General features: G+C 49.3%; 10 protein-coding genes across 10 annotated transcripts; 6 read left to right on the forward strand and 4 right to left on the reverse strand.

Moving 5' to 3' along the window:
- Positions 1–160: 160 nt before the first annotated feature.
- On the forward strand, positions 161–863 carry pin1 (peptidylprolyl isomerase ESS1; the record flags this gene model as incomplete). Its single annotated transcript, XM_016741949.1, has 4 exons — positions 161–163; positions 213–613; positions 671–787; positions 854–863. 4 exons carry the CDS (start codon positions 161–163, stop codon positions 861–863), a joined length of 531 nt encoding a protein of 176 aa, XP_016603179.1.
- Positions 864–1,554: 691 nt separating this feature from the next.
- PEX2_046750 (uncharacterized protein) lies at positions 1,555–2,283 on the forward strand (the record flags this gene model as incomplete). Its single annotated transcript, XM_016741950.1, has 1 exon — positions 1,555–2,283. One exon carries the CDS (start codon positions 1,555–1,557, stop codon positions 2,281–2,283), a length of 729 nt encoding a protein of 242 aa, XP_016603180.1.
- An 803-nt stretch (positions 2,284–3,086) lies between these two features.
- Positions 3,087–3,791, forward strand: PEX2_046760 (uncharacterized protein; the record flags this gene model as incomplete). The annotated part of the gene is made up of 1 exon (XM_016741951.1): positions 3,087–3,791. One exon carries the CDS (start codon positions 3,087–3,089, stop codon positions 3,789–3,791), a length of 705 nt encoding a protein of 234 aa, XP_016603181.1.
- Positions 3,792–4,187: 396 nt separating this feature from the next.
- Positions 4,188–7,009, reverse strand: PEX2_046770 (uncharacterized protein; the record flags this gene model as incomplete). The annotated part of the gene is made up of 4 exons (XM_016741952.1): positions 4,188–4,245; positions 4,300–4,463; positions 4,519–6,630; positions 6,701–7,009. The coding sequence occupies 4 exons, from the start codon at positions 7,007–7,009 to the stop codon at positions 4,188–4,190; spliced, it is 2,643 nt and encodes an 880-aa protein (XP_016603182.1).
- A 246-nt stretch (positions 7,010–7,255) lies between these two features.
- PEX2_046780 (nuclear cap-binding protein subunit CBC2) lies at positions 7,256–8,043 on the forward strand (the record flags this gene model as incomplete). The annotated part of the gene is made up of 5 exons (XM_016741953.1): positions 7,256–7,321; positions 7,375–7,514; positions 7,568–7,612; positions 7,665–7,856; positions 7,914–8,043. 5 exons carry the CDS (start codon positions 7,256–7,258, stop codon positions 8,041–8,043), a joined length of 573 nt encoding a protein of 190 aa, XP_016603183.1.
- A 153-nt stretch (positions 8,044–8,196) lies between these two features.
- On the reverse strand, positions 8,197–9,054 carry PEX2_046790 (pyridoxal 5'-phosphate synthase glutaminase subunit PdxT; the record flags this gene model as incomplete). Its single annotated transcript, XM_016741954.1, has 2 exons — positions 8,197–8,767; positions 8,822–9,054. 2 exons carry the CDS (start codon positions 9,052–9,054, stop codon positions 8,197–8,199), a joined length of 804 nt encoding a protein of 267 aa, XP_016603184.1.
- Positions 9,055–9,704: 650 nt separating this feature from the next.
- PEX2_046800 (4'-phosphopantetheinyl transferase family protein) lies at positions 9,705–10,978 on the forward strand (the record flags this gene model as incomplete). The annotated part of the gene is made up of 2 exons (XM_016741955.1): positions 9,705–9,731; positions 9,779–10,978. 2 exons carry the CDS (start codon positions 9,705–9,707, stop codon positions 10,976–10,978), a joined length of 1,227 nt encoding a protein of 408 aa, XP_016603185.1.
- A 786-nt stretch (positions 10,979–11,764) lies between these two features.
- PEX2_046810 (1-acylglycerol-3-phosphate O-acyltransferase SLC1) lies at positions 11,765–12,698 on the reverse strand (the record flags this gene model as incomplete). Its single annotated transcript, XM_016741956.1, has 2 exons — positions 11,765–11,931; positions 11,987–12,698. The coding sequence occupies 2 exons, from the start codon at positions 12,696–12,698 to the stop codon at positions 11,765–11,767; spliced, it is 879 nt and encodes a 292-aa protein (XP_016603186.1).
- Positions 12,699–13,276: 578 nt separating this feature from the next.
- Positions 13,277–15,882, reverse strand: PEX2_046820 (anaphase promoting complex subunit bimA; the record flags this gene model as incomplete). The annotated part of the gene is made up of 4 exons (XM_016741957.1): positions 13,277–13,348; positions 13,417–15,260; positions 15,315–15,488; positions 15,546–15,882. The coding sequence occupies 4 exons, from the start codon at positions 15,880–15,882 to the stop codon at positions 13,277–13,279; spliced, it is 2,427 nt and encodes an 808-aa protein (XP_016603187.1).
- Positions 15,883–16,653: 771 nt separating this feature from the next.
- Positions 16,654–17,255, forward strand: PEX2_046830 (SND2/TMEM208 family protein; the record flags this gene model as incomplete). Its single annotated transcript, XM_016741958.1, has 2 exons — positions 16,654–16,662; positions 16,749–17,255. 2 exons carry the CDS (start codon positions 16,654–16,656, stop codon positions 17,253–17,255), a joined length of 516 nt encoding a protein of 171 aa, XP_016603188.1.
- Between the last annotated feature and the right edge of the window lie 163 nt (positions 17,256–17,418).

A 17,418-nucleotide genomic window follows, 5' to 3' on the forward strand; every position in this document is an offset into this window, starting at 1 on the left:
TGCAACTACTCACCCCGCAGTTTCCGTTCGCATACAACGGGTTGCTACTGACTACGATCGTTTATTCGTTTACTTTGCAAAATCCGTTAGAGTGATATTAATCTGTACATTATTATTTACTCAAAAATTATCAGAATCTTTTAGATCCGATATTGGAAAAATGGTGGGATCAAATCATTCCCAAAGTTTGCATAGCTGACTCTTCAACCTAGGCCGACACAGGTCTTCCTACCGGTTGGGAAGTTCGCCATTCCAACTCTAAGAACCTTCCATACTATTTCAATCCTTCCACAAAAGAGTCTCGTTGGGAGCCACCTGCGGAAACCGATACCGATAAACTGAAAGTCTACATGGCGCAAAACCACACCCCGGCTGCTCGCCCTGACGCCTCTGGCGAGGGCGAGGGCAAGATCCGCTGCAGTCACTTGCTCGTCAAGCACCGCGATAGCCGTCGTCCCAGCAGCTGGAGGGAGGCTGACATTACTCGCACAAAGGAGGAGGCTATTGAGATCCTCAAGGGTCACGAGCAGCGAATTCAATCTGGAGAGATTACCCTTGGTGACCTGGCAGTTTCTGAGTCTGACTGCAGCAGTGCCCGGAAGAAGGGTGATTTGTGAGTTTTTTTTTCACAAGTAAAATACGTCCCAGATGCCTCGCTAACTTCTTAAAGGGGCTTCTTTGGCCGCGGTGAGATGCAGAAGGAGTTTGAAGATGCCGCTTTTGGCCTACAGCCTGGCGAAGTGAGCAACATCATTGAGACAGCATCTGGAGTTCACCTCATTGAACGGTAGGTTCAAACCCCGAAGTGAAGCTATCTAATTATCTATGACTAATCTCAGATCTCGGTCTCTAGTGTCCAATAATTGCAAGCTGCACCCATGTCTTGGTCAATTTCCGCTGCGAAAAATTCTGATCGCATCAATGCTTTGCAAACGCTGGTCTCACGTCTTGGAATGATCTTCAAAAGAAATTTAAACTACAATGAATGAAATGCCATCTTTGTTTTCTCCTGGCTTAGAGTGTCTTGTGTCTTGTCTCGGGCAGGACCAATCGAGTAGCGGAATTTGTGACAGCCTTTCACCCGCCATAAAAACATACTAATATCTTTTTGAAGTTGAAATCGCAACATTCTCAGAAATTCTTGAAAGAAGATTTCTCATACAACAGGACTTGAAGCTTGTCGTCTCTCTGGATTCAACAAACACAATGGAACTCGATGATGTGCCTGATATCATACTTAACCCCAACTCTAAATAGACTCTGCCTTAGGCTAACAATAACGCATTTAGGCTTAGTAGCTTGATCAACGGAAGGTTCCAAGGTTGGAGACGTAAATCGGAGACCCAAAATAAGCCGCAAGATTACATGTGGCCGTCGAGGTCAAAATAAGGATGTCAAAGGGCATTGAGCGTATGCAAAAAACTGCTCTTACAGACGAGACATCTCCCAGACCGTTTACTTTTCTTCTACCATCTTTCCTCTCACTCTTTCCTTCTCACCCACAACCCCCCTTTAACGTTTCTTTCCCCCACACTGTCTTCCCATACCCCAACTATGAGCACCGCCACCCTTAAACTCCGCCAGAAGCGGTCCATGACGCGCCTTCTTAATCAAGGTCGCTCGATTCTCGAGTACAACTTCGACGGAAACGCCTTCATCGTCCCCCAGTGGATCTTGGCACCCCCAGAGGTGCGCAATGCCATGCTCACCCTCCAGTACAGAGCTATGCTAGCCGTTTATGGCATGAAGAGCCTCATGATCGCCCGCGACCACCGCTACTTCGAGCTATGCCCCAAGAACATGGGCCCCCTTGTCTACCAGCTCCATCAATCCTCCATGCGCCGTCTTCTCGAATGGAAAGAGGATTGGAACTTTGCCGACCCGACCCTTGCAGCCGCTGCCAAAATCCCCCGTGATACTCTGCAGTTCTGCGTCGACTCGATCGCTTACGGAAAGTACACCTGTGCCTACACCAACCAGATTGACCACTTCATGTCTGGTTCTTTCCAGACCTGGCGCCAGCTTCGCATGGAGATCGGCCACATGGCCTTCCGTCTCATGAGCCACAAGCCGCACGATTACAACGAGTGGCGTGCCTGGTGGGAGGGCAAGTTTGCTGACGACATGTGGAAATGGGAGGTTTGCCTTGAGGGCCTGATCCTGCCTACCTGGGAGGAGATCATTGACGATGTTTACCTCATGATCCACGATCGAGTTGAGGATGCCCAAGACCTGGCCAACTCTTTCTACATCAGCACCCCCGGGCTCGCTTCAACCACTTAACTTCACTTGACTTACTTTGGGCTTGACTCGGAGCACCTGCGCTTTGGTTTCCTTTGCAATTATGATTTGATGAATATGACAGCAATTACGACAACAATGTGACTCATGATTTTGGGTTGGTTTCGGCGCTGGTACAGAGCGACCTGATGGGAATGAGGGCATGGCAATAACTGGGAGTTTTGATTTTTATTTCTTTCCTTCTGAAATGCAACAGATTACCAAAAATGGAATCTATGACGGATTGTAACAGTTGAGGGCGAATGCGCTAGATGAAAATGGTAATTTGACCCAACTGAACTATACTGAGCTTGGTTCCACAACACACTTTGTGTCCTGGGCTTCTATTACTTGAGATCATTATGAGAACCTACTCAGGACATAAGTACCCAATGATCTGATATCTAATTGTCCAATGAAAGAAAAGTAAAGCATTGATTTGCCCTCAATTGTCACGTGTGTATTAGAACCCTACATATCACCAGCCCTGGAGAAGAACAAAGAAAGGTACCCAAGTACCTTTCTTTCTCGGTCTTCTGCAAAAAGAATGCGACAAAGAAACAAAGAAACAAAGAAACCAGACAAAGAAAATCAAACAAAGAAACCCCAGAAGGGAAAGACAGAGAGAACTAAGCCTAAAGGAGCACATGGTCTTTGGATAATTTAAAACTGTCTTTAAAGTTGTCTTTTGTCAACCAAACCTTTCTTCTATGACTATGTCTAGCTCCGAATGAAATTTGCGATAGAAAATATATAATTTAGAGTCTCTCATCTGTACTCTCTACTCAACCATACCAGCCACCAAGATGTGTATCTACTGGACATGCAAGTACACGCTATGCGGCTGTATATGGGATATGGACCCATCAAAATGCCCAAACAAGCGTTTCTGCTGGGGTCCAAGAATGATAACCCTCGAATCCAACACAGCAACATGCGCAGACTGCTGGGCAAGAGGGGACAAGCGGGTTTACGAACGACAAACAAGTGATAAAGCTGACAAAGATGCAGAAGCATCCAAGACGACAACATCGAATTGCGAAAGTGACGCAGACGGGAGTGACAATAGCTCCGACGATGACGAGTATTTTCTAGCCGAAGAGTTCCTGTCGCCATATCCATGCTCGCGGCCTGCGACCCCGCAACTATACTTCGAGGTACATTCGGAATTGTGCCCCGTATCTGAGGACAACGAGTTCGATTTGACCAGGGCCTGTCACCCGATAGATCCTGCATCGATGGGGAGGGACTATCGAGCAAGGCGCCACAAGACGATCCCATTCGAGGACTTGTCGGATGATACAGATTCTTTTGTTTCTTGTGAAGAGTACCTCGACGAAGATGAAGATCCCACCGACGAGGAAAGTTTCACTTCAGGAAACGAAGAAGATGATGTCTACTATAGCATGGTGGGTCCCCCTCTTAGGCCTAAAGGCCTAATCAAAAGCTTGGAGGACCAATCATTACTGTTATATGGCTCGGCGCAAAAGTATTACCCAACAGAAGAATAGGAGAGATATTCGGGGCGGACTGGAAGATTTCGCTGCACCATTTTTTTCTAAAAAAACTTTTGTTTCAGCGCAATTCATTTGTTATTTTGGGATCATTCCAGGACTAGCGTCGGAGTATTGCGTAGATGGGAACGGGATGAAGAGGCGGGTACACATAAAAAGAACAGCTGTTCGAGGCTATCTAAATCAAATAGCAGGAATGGACAGACCAAGTCTAACATGGTGTAACAGCGATTAATGGCTTTATAACTTTTGATTAGATCTAGCTTAAAACAGCCTGAGACTAAGCTTCAAAATTCAAATTGTGGTTCGTTTCACGAGCCTCGTGCATTGATGCGTAATAACATACATGTGATAAACTACCTAGATCCTCCGACAACATGCAGAGCTAGGCTGTCACAGACTCGTGTTCAGTCGTTCCAAACGTGCGGTAATCGCGTCAATAACGGCAGACCTGCAAGAAGATTAGTAATCGGTCCATTAATAGGCAAATAAAAGATAAACTCACTCCCGTTCGACCATCCTCATCGCATCTGCAACCTTGGCCCGTTGCAGGCGTTGGGGCACCTTAGGTTGGCCCCCAGGAGAGGAGAGAGTTCCAAGTTCTGGAGAAGGCATTTTGGCTGCGACAGACTTGGTTTGTGCCATAAGATCCAAAGCAAGGCGTTTGACCTAGATAATATGTGAGTATTCTAGCCGAGATGAATGCGACAAAGACAAAACTTACAGTCTCCAACCGTGAGATCAATGGTTGATCCTCCTCTTGCTCTTCACCTTGCTGTAAGGATGCAGACAATGTCTTCACCTCAGTTATCCAAGCCTTCTCCCTCTCACTCAGAGGACGACCTCCAGAATTCAGGACCTTAGTCCGTAATGCTTCATATCGTCGGTTCAGTTCGCTTTGCTTATCCTGGGCGGCTTGCAATCTCTTATCCAACGCTTCTCCGTTTCGGACTCCCTCCTTGCGATGTCCATCTTCCCCAATCTCACTCGTGACACCCTTGACACGCTCCGCAACATCTGCAAGCTGCTTCAATTGGTCCTGCATCTCGCCCTGCAGCCGCTCACAGCGGCGGAATAAATCCGAAGCAGCTCGCTCAAGAGCATTTGTATGAGCAGATAGCACGCGATGCGCGGTGGCCACAAGGTCCAATGTCGCAGGAGATAGGCGCACTTGCTCCTTGAGCGTGTGGCGTTGCCGATGTGGGACATGCTTCTCGACAAAGGAATCCAGTGGCGAGTTGGCGTAGAAAATGGCGGGAACTTGATATGGGGCCCGGCTCGGGGGTAAAATAGACAAGCCTGGCGCTGGTGCCCTGGGCTCATACAGCGATTTGTCCAATGCAACAGATAGAGAATCTTCTGGTGTGTCCATTACAGCTGCATAAGGGTTAGATGGATGGTAGGTGAGGAGCAAGTAGCCAAGGTCGAAGTCGTAGAAAACAAGAGACGTGGCGAGATGTTCGTTCTGCACGGTAATATCTGTATTCGAAACCTGCAAAATTCTCTCTCGGTTGGTCACATTCCCGTCACAGAGAACTTGGAGACGGAAAGCGGAGCCTGCGGTATCTTCGGCTTGCAATTCAGCCTCCAGCCTCTGTACCCAGTCGGATAGAGATAGGAACACCACGTTGGTGGCAGTTGTGACAAAGAACGAGTATCGATAATGGACATCCTTAGTGAAGGTAGGCCAGGTATTTGCGTCCTCTCCATCCTTGATTGTATCCAATGATTCGACCAAGACCAATTCAGTCGGCTCTGAAAGAGGAGTTCGGAATGCGTTCTTCCTAGCTTTGGGTAGCCATTGTCCTTCAACGCCATCAAGCTCCAGACAGATGTGGACTCGGCCATTCCCACTAGTAAGAGAGAGAACTGTCGCCGAGAGCTTATCTTGGTCCCCGGTTTCCACGGCTAATTCTTCGTCCTCGCCCATCATAAGATCCTCGACATTTAGACTGGCAGCAATGACGAGAATATCACAGAGATCCAAATCATCGAGCTCATCGCCATTGTCGAAGCGGAAGGGCCCTTGTAATCTTGGAATGGCGCTAGGATTGGCCGGGCGAGTGAACACATCTGCGCCTTGGATTGTTTCTGATCCAGAAGGCGCATCCAGAGGCTCTTGTTCATCGAGCTCGGAAAGCCAGTCGTACTGTTGCCGGGAGGCAATCAGTTCCTCCTCCGATTCCTCTGGTTCCTGTTCCAGGGCACCGAGTTTCGGAATAATCGCCGCAGAAAGGGAAGGAATGGTCGTAGAAGGGGCTTGCCACTTAGAAGGCAGGAGAGGACACAGCGCATATAGATCACCGGGTCTCATAGCCACCCACAGGGTCATCGGCGCCCATGCGTCTTCTTTCTCGCTCCCATTGCCAGCAAAACAGGCCGACGCAACCTCCATGTCAATGACATCAGCAGAGAATCCCTTGTTTTTGCCAAATCCAGAAGGCGCGAAATCCTGGTCGGATGAGGTCCCATCAACGAGCTTCTTCAGATCAATTGCTAGGGTTGGCTGGTCAAAGGACCAGTGATTATTCCGGTCCAACTCCCACACGCGCACCGCGGCATCGGCTGTGATCGTAACAATACAGCCCCCTAGATTGGTGTGCAATCCCAGTGGATGCCACAGCGCGGAGACCACCGCAGCCTCAGGAATAACATGGGTTGTCGGTCCTAACTGATATGTCTTCAGCCGGATAGAGTCGGAGTCGGAGGACGAAAGGTGCGAAGAATCGGGGAGAACGGAGATGTGAACGGTGTGTTCAGTAACGATAGCTAGGAATGCGCCGTTCGGAGAGGGGATGATCTGTTTGATCAGTCCGTACACAGGAACTGCTAAAACCTGCGGAACTGTTAGTCGCAATTCAATTCGACCCGAATTTGGTTCTCTTGAATGTAGTAGGTGTTCATACCCTGTAGGGAGGGAGCTGAGTGTGATCGGGTTGCTCTTCAGTTTGACTAGCAGATCCCTTCTTCTGCTTAATCTCTTGTTGCCATTGGTCTTTGAGTCGGGCAAGGTTAGACCACCGTATCTCATTGTCAACAACGGCAAAGACCTCGTTTCCCCTCTTAGCAATTGTTCGCGTAGCTCCATTGCTCACAGATTTGGATCCGGCTTGCAGGTCCTCCGCTGGACTTTGGGCTGAACTGCTGGACAGGAACTTTGCGCCAGGCGAGGGCCGGCACAGCCAGGCAGGCGCATAACTGTTAACCTTCGGCATTAAGGATATTTCGTAAGTTGAAGTGTGTAATCAGAATGTGTTAAGAGTCTCAGACCATCCTGGGGCGGTCAGAAATAGCAGACGAGTAGCGCGGGTGAAAAAAACAAAGTTGACGAAAGCAAAGTTGTTGATGCGGAGTGGAATTCTTGGGTGCCAAGATCTTTCGAAGAGCTCCGAGCTGCTTTGCTTCCCCAACTACCTTCCGTCAACCACGTACTCCAAGTTCAACTTTCACCTCAATTCACCATGAGTTTGCTGGCTGTAAATACAGTCGACCGACTGGATCGACCAAGCGCATACTATGTTAGCAAGGTGAGTACTTATTTGCCCTGGACTGCCCTTTTACCAAGCTGCGTCGAAACCAGTCCAAATGGGCCATAGAGGCTGAAAATCATACACAGAACAAGCGTCGTAGATTCAACGACCGCGAGGAGGAGGAACCGCAGCAACAGGAGAAACCTGACGATAAATTGAAGAACGCGACAACCCTCTACGTGGGAAATCTGTATGCAAGCATGCAATAACTTAGACGCAGTCTCCGTTACTGACCAACCCCAGTTCCTTTTATACCACCGAAGAACAAATCCACGAACTCTTCGCCAAGTGAGCATGCGCCCTCGATTCCCTTCAAACTATGATTAACCTCGAATTCCAGGTGCGGTGAGATCAAGCGACTTGTAATGGGCCTCGACCGATTCAACAAAACACCCTGCGGCTTCTGCTTCGTCGAGTATTACACCCACCAGGATGCGCTGGATTGCTTGAAGTATATCGGAGGAACTAAGCTGGACGAGCGAATCATTCGGACAGATCTTGACCCTGGATTTGAGGAAGGACGGCAGTTCGGGTATGTGATCTTCACCAATGGCGACTACGGACAAGTAATGACTGAATTTCTCTGCAGACGAGGAAAATCGGGCGGTCAAGTGCGTGATGAATACCGTGAAGAATACGATCCGGGCCGTGGTGGATACGGCCGTGCCTATGATGAGCAGCGCCAGCGCGAGGAGGATGAATACGGTGCCGGAAGGTAGGTCAGGACATAATGGAAAAGTACTGGCTTGGCAAAGCAATGGCGTTACTTCATGGGAGGGTGAATCCAATTAGCAGAAACAGGAAATGTCTATTCACCGAATACCCTATTTACAACTTTCTTTTTTCCCCAACCACCTTCTAATGCTTATGAATTATTGCTTTAACTTGTCTCGTTTCAGCACTGCTGCTTGAACTTCGCGCAACCACCAAGTGTGGATTCTTGCGTCGCCTGTCAGCTCCGGGTGGAAGCTGGTGCCGAATACATTGCCCTGTCGCACTGCAACAATGTCGCCAACTTCCTGATCTGGATTGATGTCTCGACCCTCCGTGGCACGTCGAGCCGCCGGTCCCACTAATGTTGCTAGTACCTCAACGTGCTCTGCTGTTGCTGCTTGCGCCACTGAGTCCCGTACTTCTCTAGATGGTGCCACAACAACATCTTCCTGTTGGACCTCTTCTGTTTGAATGCCCTCATGGTGGGGAAGAATCTTTTCCACTATTGGGGCTCGAATGAATACTGCTGGGAAGGGAGGCGCGTCCTGGCCCAAGAATGGCAGATCCAATGGGCCTTGGAAGCTTTCCGTCTGTCGACCGAAGTGGTTTCGGTTCACTCGCACATCAAGACCACCGATCAGCTCTTGCCCGCCCTTCTTTGTCTTGTTGGCAGACTCGGCGAGCAAAATGAGCCCGGCGCATGTACCCCACGTTGGTTTGCGATCCACTCTACATACCAAACGTATTAGATCGAATTGATATGGTTTGACCAATTTCACTTACTTTACAAATTCCCGCAGGGGCTCGAGAAGATTCGACCTTGCTGCGACCAAAGACATGGTGGTACTCTCGCCTCCGGGCAAGACCAGGCCATCGCATGTTGCCAGTTCTTGTGGCGTTCGTACTTCAATGAATTGCCATTCCGACTGCGGTGCTTGCTCTGCGGCTTTTTTCAATAGTTGCACATGCTCAAAAAATGCGCCCTGTAGGGCCAAAACTCCGACGGTAATAGCCATTGTCTCTAAAGATACGAATTGAGGACCCTCCGAGCTCGGATTCTTATTGATATTGATGACTCGGTTCAAATCACGTGGGTTTAACTTCCCGGCGGGGAACTTATCAGCACGTGATATCATATTATCTCCATCTTTAGTTCCACGCGACATCAAGAACAGCATGCGAGCCTCAACGCAAGGCTATTCCTAGCAGGCTCTCTTAAAAGGTTCATGTGCTCACTTTACTCTGAATATAATTCTGGAAACTCAACTAGATAGCCCCGGGTACAATGGAATACAAAATCAAATTCAGATACAGAAATATATATAATGATCAGGCTACTTCCAATGTGTATCTCTTGCAAAAAGCCCATAGATGGTATCTTGAATAATCATATAAATGTTGCGCTTACTGTTGTAACATCTCTTGGCTGCATCATGAACAGCCTGTTCCTCGTGTCTGGCCTATTCACATCCTTGTTGGTGGAGGCATCGATGCCTCTCAAGATGCTTATATTAGTTCCACGCACCAACTATGCGCCGCCCGAGGGCCGTCTTATCGACACGTGTTGACAGATAAGAACTCCGATAAGGCGCTAATATGGCCTCGGGGCTTCTATCTGACGAAGTGGGATGCGGAGCATCTTTGGTGCAAATATATACATACGGCAATGGTAGATGTTGGTGTGTTTGGACTTGTGAGTAGCCACAGAGCCTCTATGAAGGTATTACTAACCAATTTCAGACTAAAATGGCGCTGAATGAGATCAAACAGAATGACATCTCTAAGGACCAGCCCACGTTGGTCCGATGGTATATTGATGTCAGAAATTGGGATAAAAAATATTTTGACCTTCCCTTTCTCCAAACCCTAACTCAGTCTGATCAGACAGCCGTCAAGAAGTACTATCAAACTTCGGACCAGCACCTGTCGCTAGCGTCCCAGCTCCTGAAATATTACTACGTTCACCAAGCCACTGGCACGCCCTGGAATAAGATTGAGATCCAGCGTACTCCCATACCTGAAAATCGCCCATTCTACGACTCAAGTCTTGATTTCAACGTCAGCCACCAGGCTGGTCTCACTTTGTTCGCAGGCACGCGTGCCGCAACAGCCCACTCAGCCAGTGGACCCCAAGCCTTGCCTCGCGTGGGAATTGACGTTGCCTGTGTTGATGAACCCTCTCGTCGTCGCACTAATCGTCCCCCGAAGACACTTGCCGACCTGGCAACTTTCGTGGATGTTTTCACTGAAGTTCTCTCTCCCCGTGAGCTTGCAACTATCAAGAACCCATACGCGACTCTTAAATTGGCTCGTGAGCTTGGGTTAAGTAACAGTGACCCGAGAAAAGACAACGAGGAAGTTCTTGCTGCCTATGGCATTCGGCTGTTCTACTCGATTTGGGCTCTCAAGGAGGCGTATCTGAAAATGACCGGAGACGGGCTTCTGGCCACTTGGATAAAGGATTTGGAATTCACAAACGTCATCCCCCCCGAACCTGTTCAGAAATTAGGATCCACTGGCCACTCTCTCACTGAGCCCTCGGTCCAAGATTGGGGCCGGCCTTACTCCGATATCAAAATCTCCTTGCGTGGCATTCCAAACTATTCTGTACGCGTCCAGCTCGTCGGCTTCGAGTCCGACTACATTGTCGCTACAGCCGCGTCGGGCCCCAATATCGGAGCCGTTTCGCGGGAAGTCGTCATGAATGACAGCAATCACCACTTGCCCGAATGCACCACAGTACTCGACCCTGAGAACAGATCTCAAAACGTCCGCATTGCCCCCATCGCGCTTCGTACAGTCGGCGACCAGGACCCCTGGCGTGTGGACTCGAAAATCAGCGACCCCTGGTTGCCCATGCAGGAGGTTGATATTGACATCGATATCCGGCCCTGTGCCGAGGGCCGCTGCGAGCACACCCAGAACCTATCAAGTTTCTAAGTCCCACTTCTCCTGGCATATAAATAGGCGATCCTCCCCCCGAGTTACTTACATGTTGCATCTCCTCATCTCATGTTCCTTTCTGAGCGAGTTTTCGGCGCCATTATTCCCCTTCAGTATATTTTTGCATTGCCTTGTTGTAATTAGCGAAAATGAAACCCCTCCTGTGATTCCATCTTTGGGCCTTTTATGATGGTTGCTAGGTCCCTTTGTCCGGAACGCTACAACAAGGTGAGTGCCGATCAGATGCTGATCTCCAATAAGCCACTTAATGAATATTTACTTTTGTTGTCACTTTGATCAATGTTCGAAGATAAAGTACAAGTTGTGCGGAAAAAACGAGTAAAGAATTCAAGCCTATTTCTATTCTATGGTCCAATGTACACCAAATATATAATAGTAAGAAAAGCAAGTATCCAACTGTAGCCGGGTCATGTCATGCGTTTACGCTAAGGATATATACATTTTGAATTGCAAAGAGGGAAAAGTGTGTCAAGAAGCAATGCTGATGTCTAGATCATTGTTGTTCTCCTGAGCAGTGACGGATGGTGCCGGATAGATTCGACGTCTGGGGCCCTCAAATATATTCTATCCATTGGGTCATGAAGTGGAGGGTAGGTACCGGAGAAGTAGGCAGGATTATACTGCAGAGTGTCAAGGGCGGAATTCTTCTTGGTGAATTGTGGGCTTTGGGTTTGCTCTCTGCTGTCATGCACTCAAACCAGGAGAGAAACATAGCAAGTACCGAGCGCGGAGCTATGCGACGAATCACACTTATTTTGGCTCTTAGATTTCAATGGCGCTGGAGACGCCGTTGGTGCAAGCAACATCGACCTCCTCCTTCTGCGCATGGGAAATTGCTGTAAGAGTGTTGAGCATCGAATCGCGCGTCGACTGGGTCAAGCTATCCACGTCACCCGATGTCAAATCCTGAGTCGGGATGGGAGGCAAAACTATTTCAAAATTGTTAGTCATGCTCTACCATTGGCAATTTCTAATATGACCCACCTTTAATTTTGATAGTCCCAGCATTGAATCGCCAGGCACGAGGCGATAGAACGTGTGAATAGTTCTCCGTCACAATCGGCACGATGGGCACACCGGCCTTCACAGCGAGATGGAAAGCACCCTTTTTGAAGGGTAGTAGGGTAGGTTCGTCGGAGTAACTCCGGGTACCCTCAGCGAAAATAAAAACGCTCTGGCGGTGATCGCGCATCTCCGCCGCGGCGCCATCGAAAGCCTTAAGGGCTGTTTCCCGGTTGGCACGGTCAATGAACACAGTCCGGGAGAGAGACATGAACCAGCCCAGGAAAGGAACATTTCGCAGTGACTTCTTGGCAGTCACACTGCAGTATGGCGGGAAGACACTTCCAAGCATCAACACGTCGAGCTCAGTCTGGTGGTTACCAATGAAGACTGCCGGACGGGTGGAGAGGTATTCTCCGCCTTCAATAACCTCGAACTTGACGCCGGTTGTGAACCGCATCAGCCACTTAAAGCTGCGGCCTGCTGCCCACTGCGAAACACGGCCGTATCCAACTATTCGCAGACAGATCGAAACGAGCACGCCGTACGCGGCACTGACGAGGAGACAGCCATATGAGGCGAGACATCGGGCAGCGAAAGCGGCGCGAGGCACTTTTTGGCCGATTGCAAAGAGGGAGACGGTCACCACCACGAAATAGCTAGCACCTGAAACAATATAAGAGCCGAAAGACATGATGACGGTTGTTGGGCGAGTCAATAAGAGCTGCGTAAATACGGTCAGAATACGGAAATAACATTTGCTGAGAATAGACGTACTTTGTTCACTAGTAAGCGGGCAATACCCAGCCCAAGACCGCAATATGGCGAATGAATGAAAGAAGAAAAGAGGAATAGCAGATCAAATCCAAGACTGAGCCATGCATGGCTTGTGGGGAAGGACAAATCGGAGTAGAAACGTTGAATCGTTTTTCTGCCCCGAGGCCGACTTACCGCCTGGTAGATGCATATGACGATGTCACCAGGGCACTTGCGGGGATATGTGTATTGTAGAATCAAGTATATTTTAAGGCATCGGCCAATAATGAGACTCACTTTCCTCAAAAGAATAATAGAATTATGCATGCATCATCCCCATGATGCATGCCCAGGGAAAATCGTTCAACTAATGTACAGAACACCATCATATGCCAGATGTCTAAACCTGGAAAAGAAAACTCCACAGTGATGCTGTGCAAAGAGGTCCTCAAACGCCGAGTTCATAAGGGAGGGGCTCCGTGGAAACCCAATAGAAAGACCTGGGACGTCACAGGCCTACGCTATGTCCTCATCCTCCATATCGTCGTCGTCCAACGACTCCATTGCGTCCTTGATGTATTGTGCAGCCTGTGTGGGATCACAGTCAGAAAGAACTTAAAAGGGGAGGGAGATTTGGAAGATTATACTCGACATACCTTTGGGTCCAAGTTCAAGGCCGCCGTGAAATGCTTGATAGCATTGGCCTTGTCGTGGAGCATTTTGTACAGCTTTCCAAGAAGGTAGTGCACATTTGCCTCATCCGGCGCCATATCCTTCAGGAGCTTCAATTCGGCCAAAGCAAACTTGAATTCGCGCAGCTTCATCAGTACGCGCGCCTTGCGGAATTTGGCTAATACCGAGTTGGGCGCTAGTGAGGAGGCTCGACCGTAATGAACCAGGGCATCTTGGGGATTGTTCATTTTCTCCAATACCAGACCAATGCAGCAAATGAGCACCGCGTTCGTCGGATTGATGCTGGCTGCATTGCGGAAATGCTGCTCAGCGAAGTCAAGCTTGCCCATCTTGTCATACACCGTCCCCAGTCCATACCACGCATTGTAATGTCGATTGTCCGCGTTGATGCCGTGACGATAGGCCTCCAACGCCTTGTCGTATTCTTCGTTGGCGACATATTCATGTCCCTGTAGTGTGAAAGCATATGCAAATTCAGGATCGATCATAGTCGCTCGCTTGAAGCACTTGAGTGCTTGATCGTGATCCCGTTGGTGAGAGAAAGAGTTGCCAATAGCACACCAGGCCTGAGGGGATAGGCGATCAGCTTCGAGTAGCTGATGGGCCAAGTAAGCCAGTTCTACATCACTTTTCAGATGCCATAAGACAGTCGAATATATTTCCATATCCTCAGTGCGGGAGGGTGCTAATTTTTGAACCCTGGAAAAGTATTTGGCAGATTCAGTGTAGCTTGCTTGTTCGAAATAGGTCCGTCCAAGTTGAGACAAAACCCAAGGGGTTTCACGCTGCCCTTGGGACAGAGAATTGAAAGAGTTGATGGCGTCCGCGCACTTGTAACGGCTCAATGAGAAATACCCAGATGCAAGTTTATTGAAAAGACCCAAAAGCCAATCCAAGGCTTCGAGCTCTTTGGTTTTCTCGGCATTTTTGGGCAATGGGGGGACATGAGCATGGGATTGCGACAAGCCAGCCCGATTATCTTTACCATCATTGTCGGGTGTCTCCATTGGTTTTCGATTGCCACTCACGACACGGCCGACAGTCGGGACACCTCCTACCCGTCCTTTCGTAGGTCCTCCTCTCAACTTCTTCATCTCACGGCCATCTCTGCCAGTAAGCGTGCTATTTGGAAGCTTGCTGGTTGTAGGCTTGATTTGGTTGAAGAGGCGAACGCTTCGGCGCTGGGGAGCACCCGGTTCAGTGGGCTGTGATGAAGGAATGGGGTGGGCGACTTGTCCAGAGACTGTGCGCTTGCGGTCGCCAAATCTCGATATAAAAGATGGGTCTCTTTCTACCGGAGCGGTCGGCTGAGCCTCTGGTTCGGTTCGTGTTTTGTGTCGAGGTCTGATTCCTGTTGTACGAATTCGGGGTGGAGGTTGCCCGGTGTGGTCAAGGCTCATAGTTTGGATTGTCCGCGTCTTTCGAGCAGGGGCCAAGGGTGCTTCCCACCCGGCTTCTGGGTCAGTGACACCATTCGCAATGCGGAAGTCATCAGAGCCACTGCTCTGTGCGCCTGGGGTCTCCATTCCGTCGTGGAAAACCGGCTGTGCCATAGCAGCGAAATTGACAGAGGTCCCATTCAACTTTTCCCAAAGAGCGGAGCTCCCAAATGTGGTGTCAGCCTCGCCACGGGAGGCAGAGACCATGAAAGGGTCGGATTCGGGGTTACCAGGAGGCTGCATGGGGAAAATCTGTTCTTCATGAGTCGCGTTGTCTGGTGCAGTAGCTATTTCCTCCGGCGACGATGATATTATTGCAAGAAGTTCTGGGCTGAGCTGGAAGATATTCGGGACTCGAATATTGACACCTGACATTGCATTAGAAAAAAAAGCTCGCATCATGAGAAGAAAGCAGTACATACCTGTTTCGCAAAGCCCTAGGAATGCATCCCACATGAAGGGGTTCAGTTTCAGTGCCTCCACGTAACAGTCAACTGCTTTGGTCAAATCTTTATGTGCATGCCAAAGTTTTCCCTGCAAAGAATAAACAGCTGCAGCATCAGGCAGGTGCTGTCGCTGAGTTTCACTATGCTTGTCTGTAATGTGGTTAGCCCGTGAGCTCAAAGTTGAAGGAGGAGTTTGCCGGCGCTTACTCCAGTGGTTCTTCGAGGCCCAGAGCGGTTTGCTGCGCTCCAAAGCCGTAACACCATCCAAGTATTTCCCCAAGTCCAAGCAAGTTTGAGCAAAGACATATGCGCAACCGGCATGCAGACCGCGCGAGCCCGAAGCCTGGCTACATTCGAACGCCGCCTTCACTTCTCCGTTGTGTAGATGGCAAAGAGCGAGTAAATATTGGGCCTCAAAGGATCGCGGTTCATAGGCGAGGAGGCGTGAAGCGAGGAAGAGCGCATTGCGGATTAGGTTATTGTCGAGTTGGTAATAGATGAGGTGCCTTAGCTGACTGGCAACATGCCCGGTGGACAAGGCCATGGTGAGGGGTCGGCAAGACGGTATGCGACGGCGCAACGAAAGGCGAGGATTATGTAGTGATTATTGAAAGTTGAGATACTAATGCGATTGACAGATTCGGCTCCTCAGCGTTACTGTAACATCAATGTCCGGCGCCTTTGTAATGTCCTCCAAGACGCGGGGAGGAAACAACGACGCGATCGAGTGGGTTGTTGCAGCGCGGGAGGATGGTCCCATCAACAGCCGCAAGACATGGACAGCAGCAAGTCCGATGTCTTGGTTGAATTTGTCTAGATGCAGGAGCTATCGACTGCTCTCGGATGCAGGTGTGGAACAATGAGGAATGTAAACCCAAGCCGGAAATGGTAAGCGGATGGAGTATAGGAAGAAGTGAAAAGGGATTCCTCTGGTTACGTCATCTGCGGACGCAGGAGGAGTCTTTCAGAGTGCCAGGAACATATCCAAAGAAGCGGAGAACTGCAAGATGTGCTCAAAGATGGGATGAACTTTGGCCGTTCTTTCTGTTATTTTGGTCTGAAGCGGCCTTTGTCATTTCTGCCGTTTTTGTCGGGCGGTGAGGGTAGTGGAGGGCAACAATCACCCAATGTGCTATAGCTGTCATATGCAGGTCCCCTCTCTTCTTCTTCTTTCTTCGCTCAGTCTCGAATTTTGGTCGTTTGCTTGCCATTTGAAAGGGGAAAAGCTTGGTTCAATTTATCTGGGGGTATCTTCAATTTGGAAAGGATCATCTTCAGCATCAGATTGCAGATCACTTGGTGATCGCATTCAATCATGGCCAAGGTATGTAGTGAAAGCGCTTTCTTGCTGCGACTAAGCTTCAAATTAGCTTTGATCATTTTGTGGCAACTTCTCTGACTGTATCACAGAAAGCTACCAAATCTCTGGCGACCCGCAATGGTGCCGTCCTCAGCCGTACTCACCTCATCTCTGCTGCTTTGCACCTGCTCTTTCTGGTGCTGCACTTTGTTTTCCAGCGGCCTCGTTCACTGAAGCCATACTTCTTCCTGGCTGTTCCAACCCTTGCCATTGAATACTACTTGGACCGAATGGGCCGGCCCCGTTATAATGAAGATGGTTCGCTGCGCTCCGCCGGTGATGATCTCAACGCGACTGGCCTCACGGAGTATATGTGGGATGTGCTTTACTGGACCCAGGGATGCATTGTCGCTGCCTGCCTCTTCAATGACCGGGCCTGGTGGTTGTGGGCCGTGATCCCGTTGTACTCCGTGTACGCTGCCTACACCACGATAATGGGTGTGAAGAAGGGATTTGCTGGAATGGGTGGCGGTGATGCCGGCCAAGAGGCCGATGCCCCAAAGAGCAAGACGCAGTTGAAGAAGGAGAAGAGGGGCTCCACCGTGAAGTATAGGTGATCTTGATGGAGTGTGGAAGCCATGTACAAAATGAGTTGATGTAAAATGGGAGCTCCCAAATCATTGTTATCTCTTCTGGTTGTTATCTCGGGTGCATCTTTCGTTCTATATATTGGAGCATGGAAGAACCTTTCTGCTACCCTCGACCCAAGTAGGCTGCTCA

This window comes from Penicillium expansum (genome assembly GCF_000769745.1).
Source record: "Penicillium expansum strain MD-8 chromosome Unknown contig147, whole genome shotgun sequence".
Lineage (NCBI taxonomy): Eukaryota > Fungi > Ascomycota > Eurotiomycetes > Eurotiales > Aspergillaceae > Penicillium > Penicillium expansum.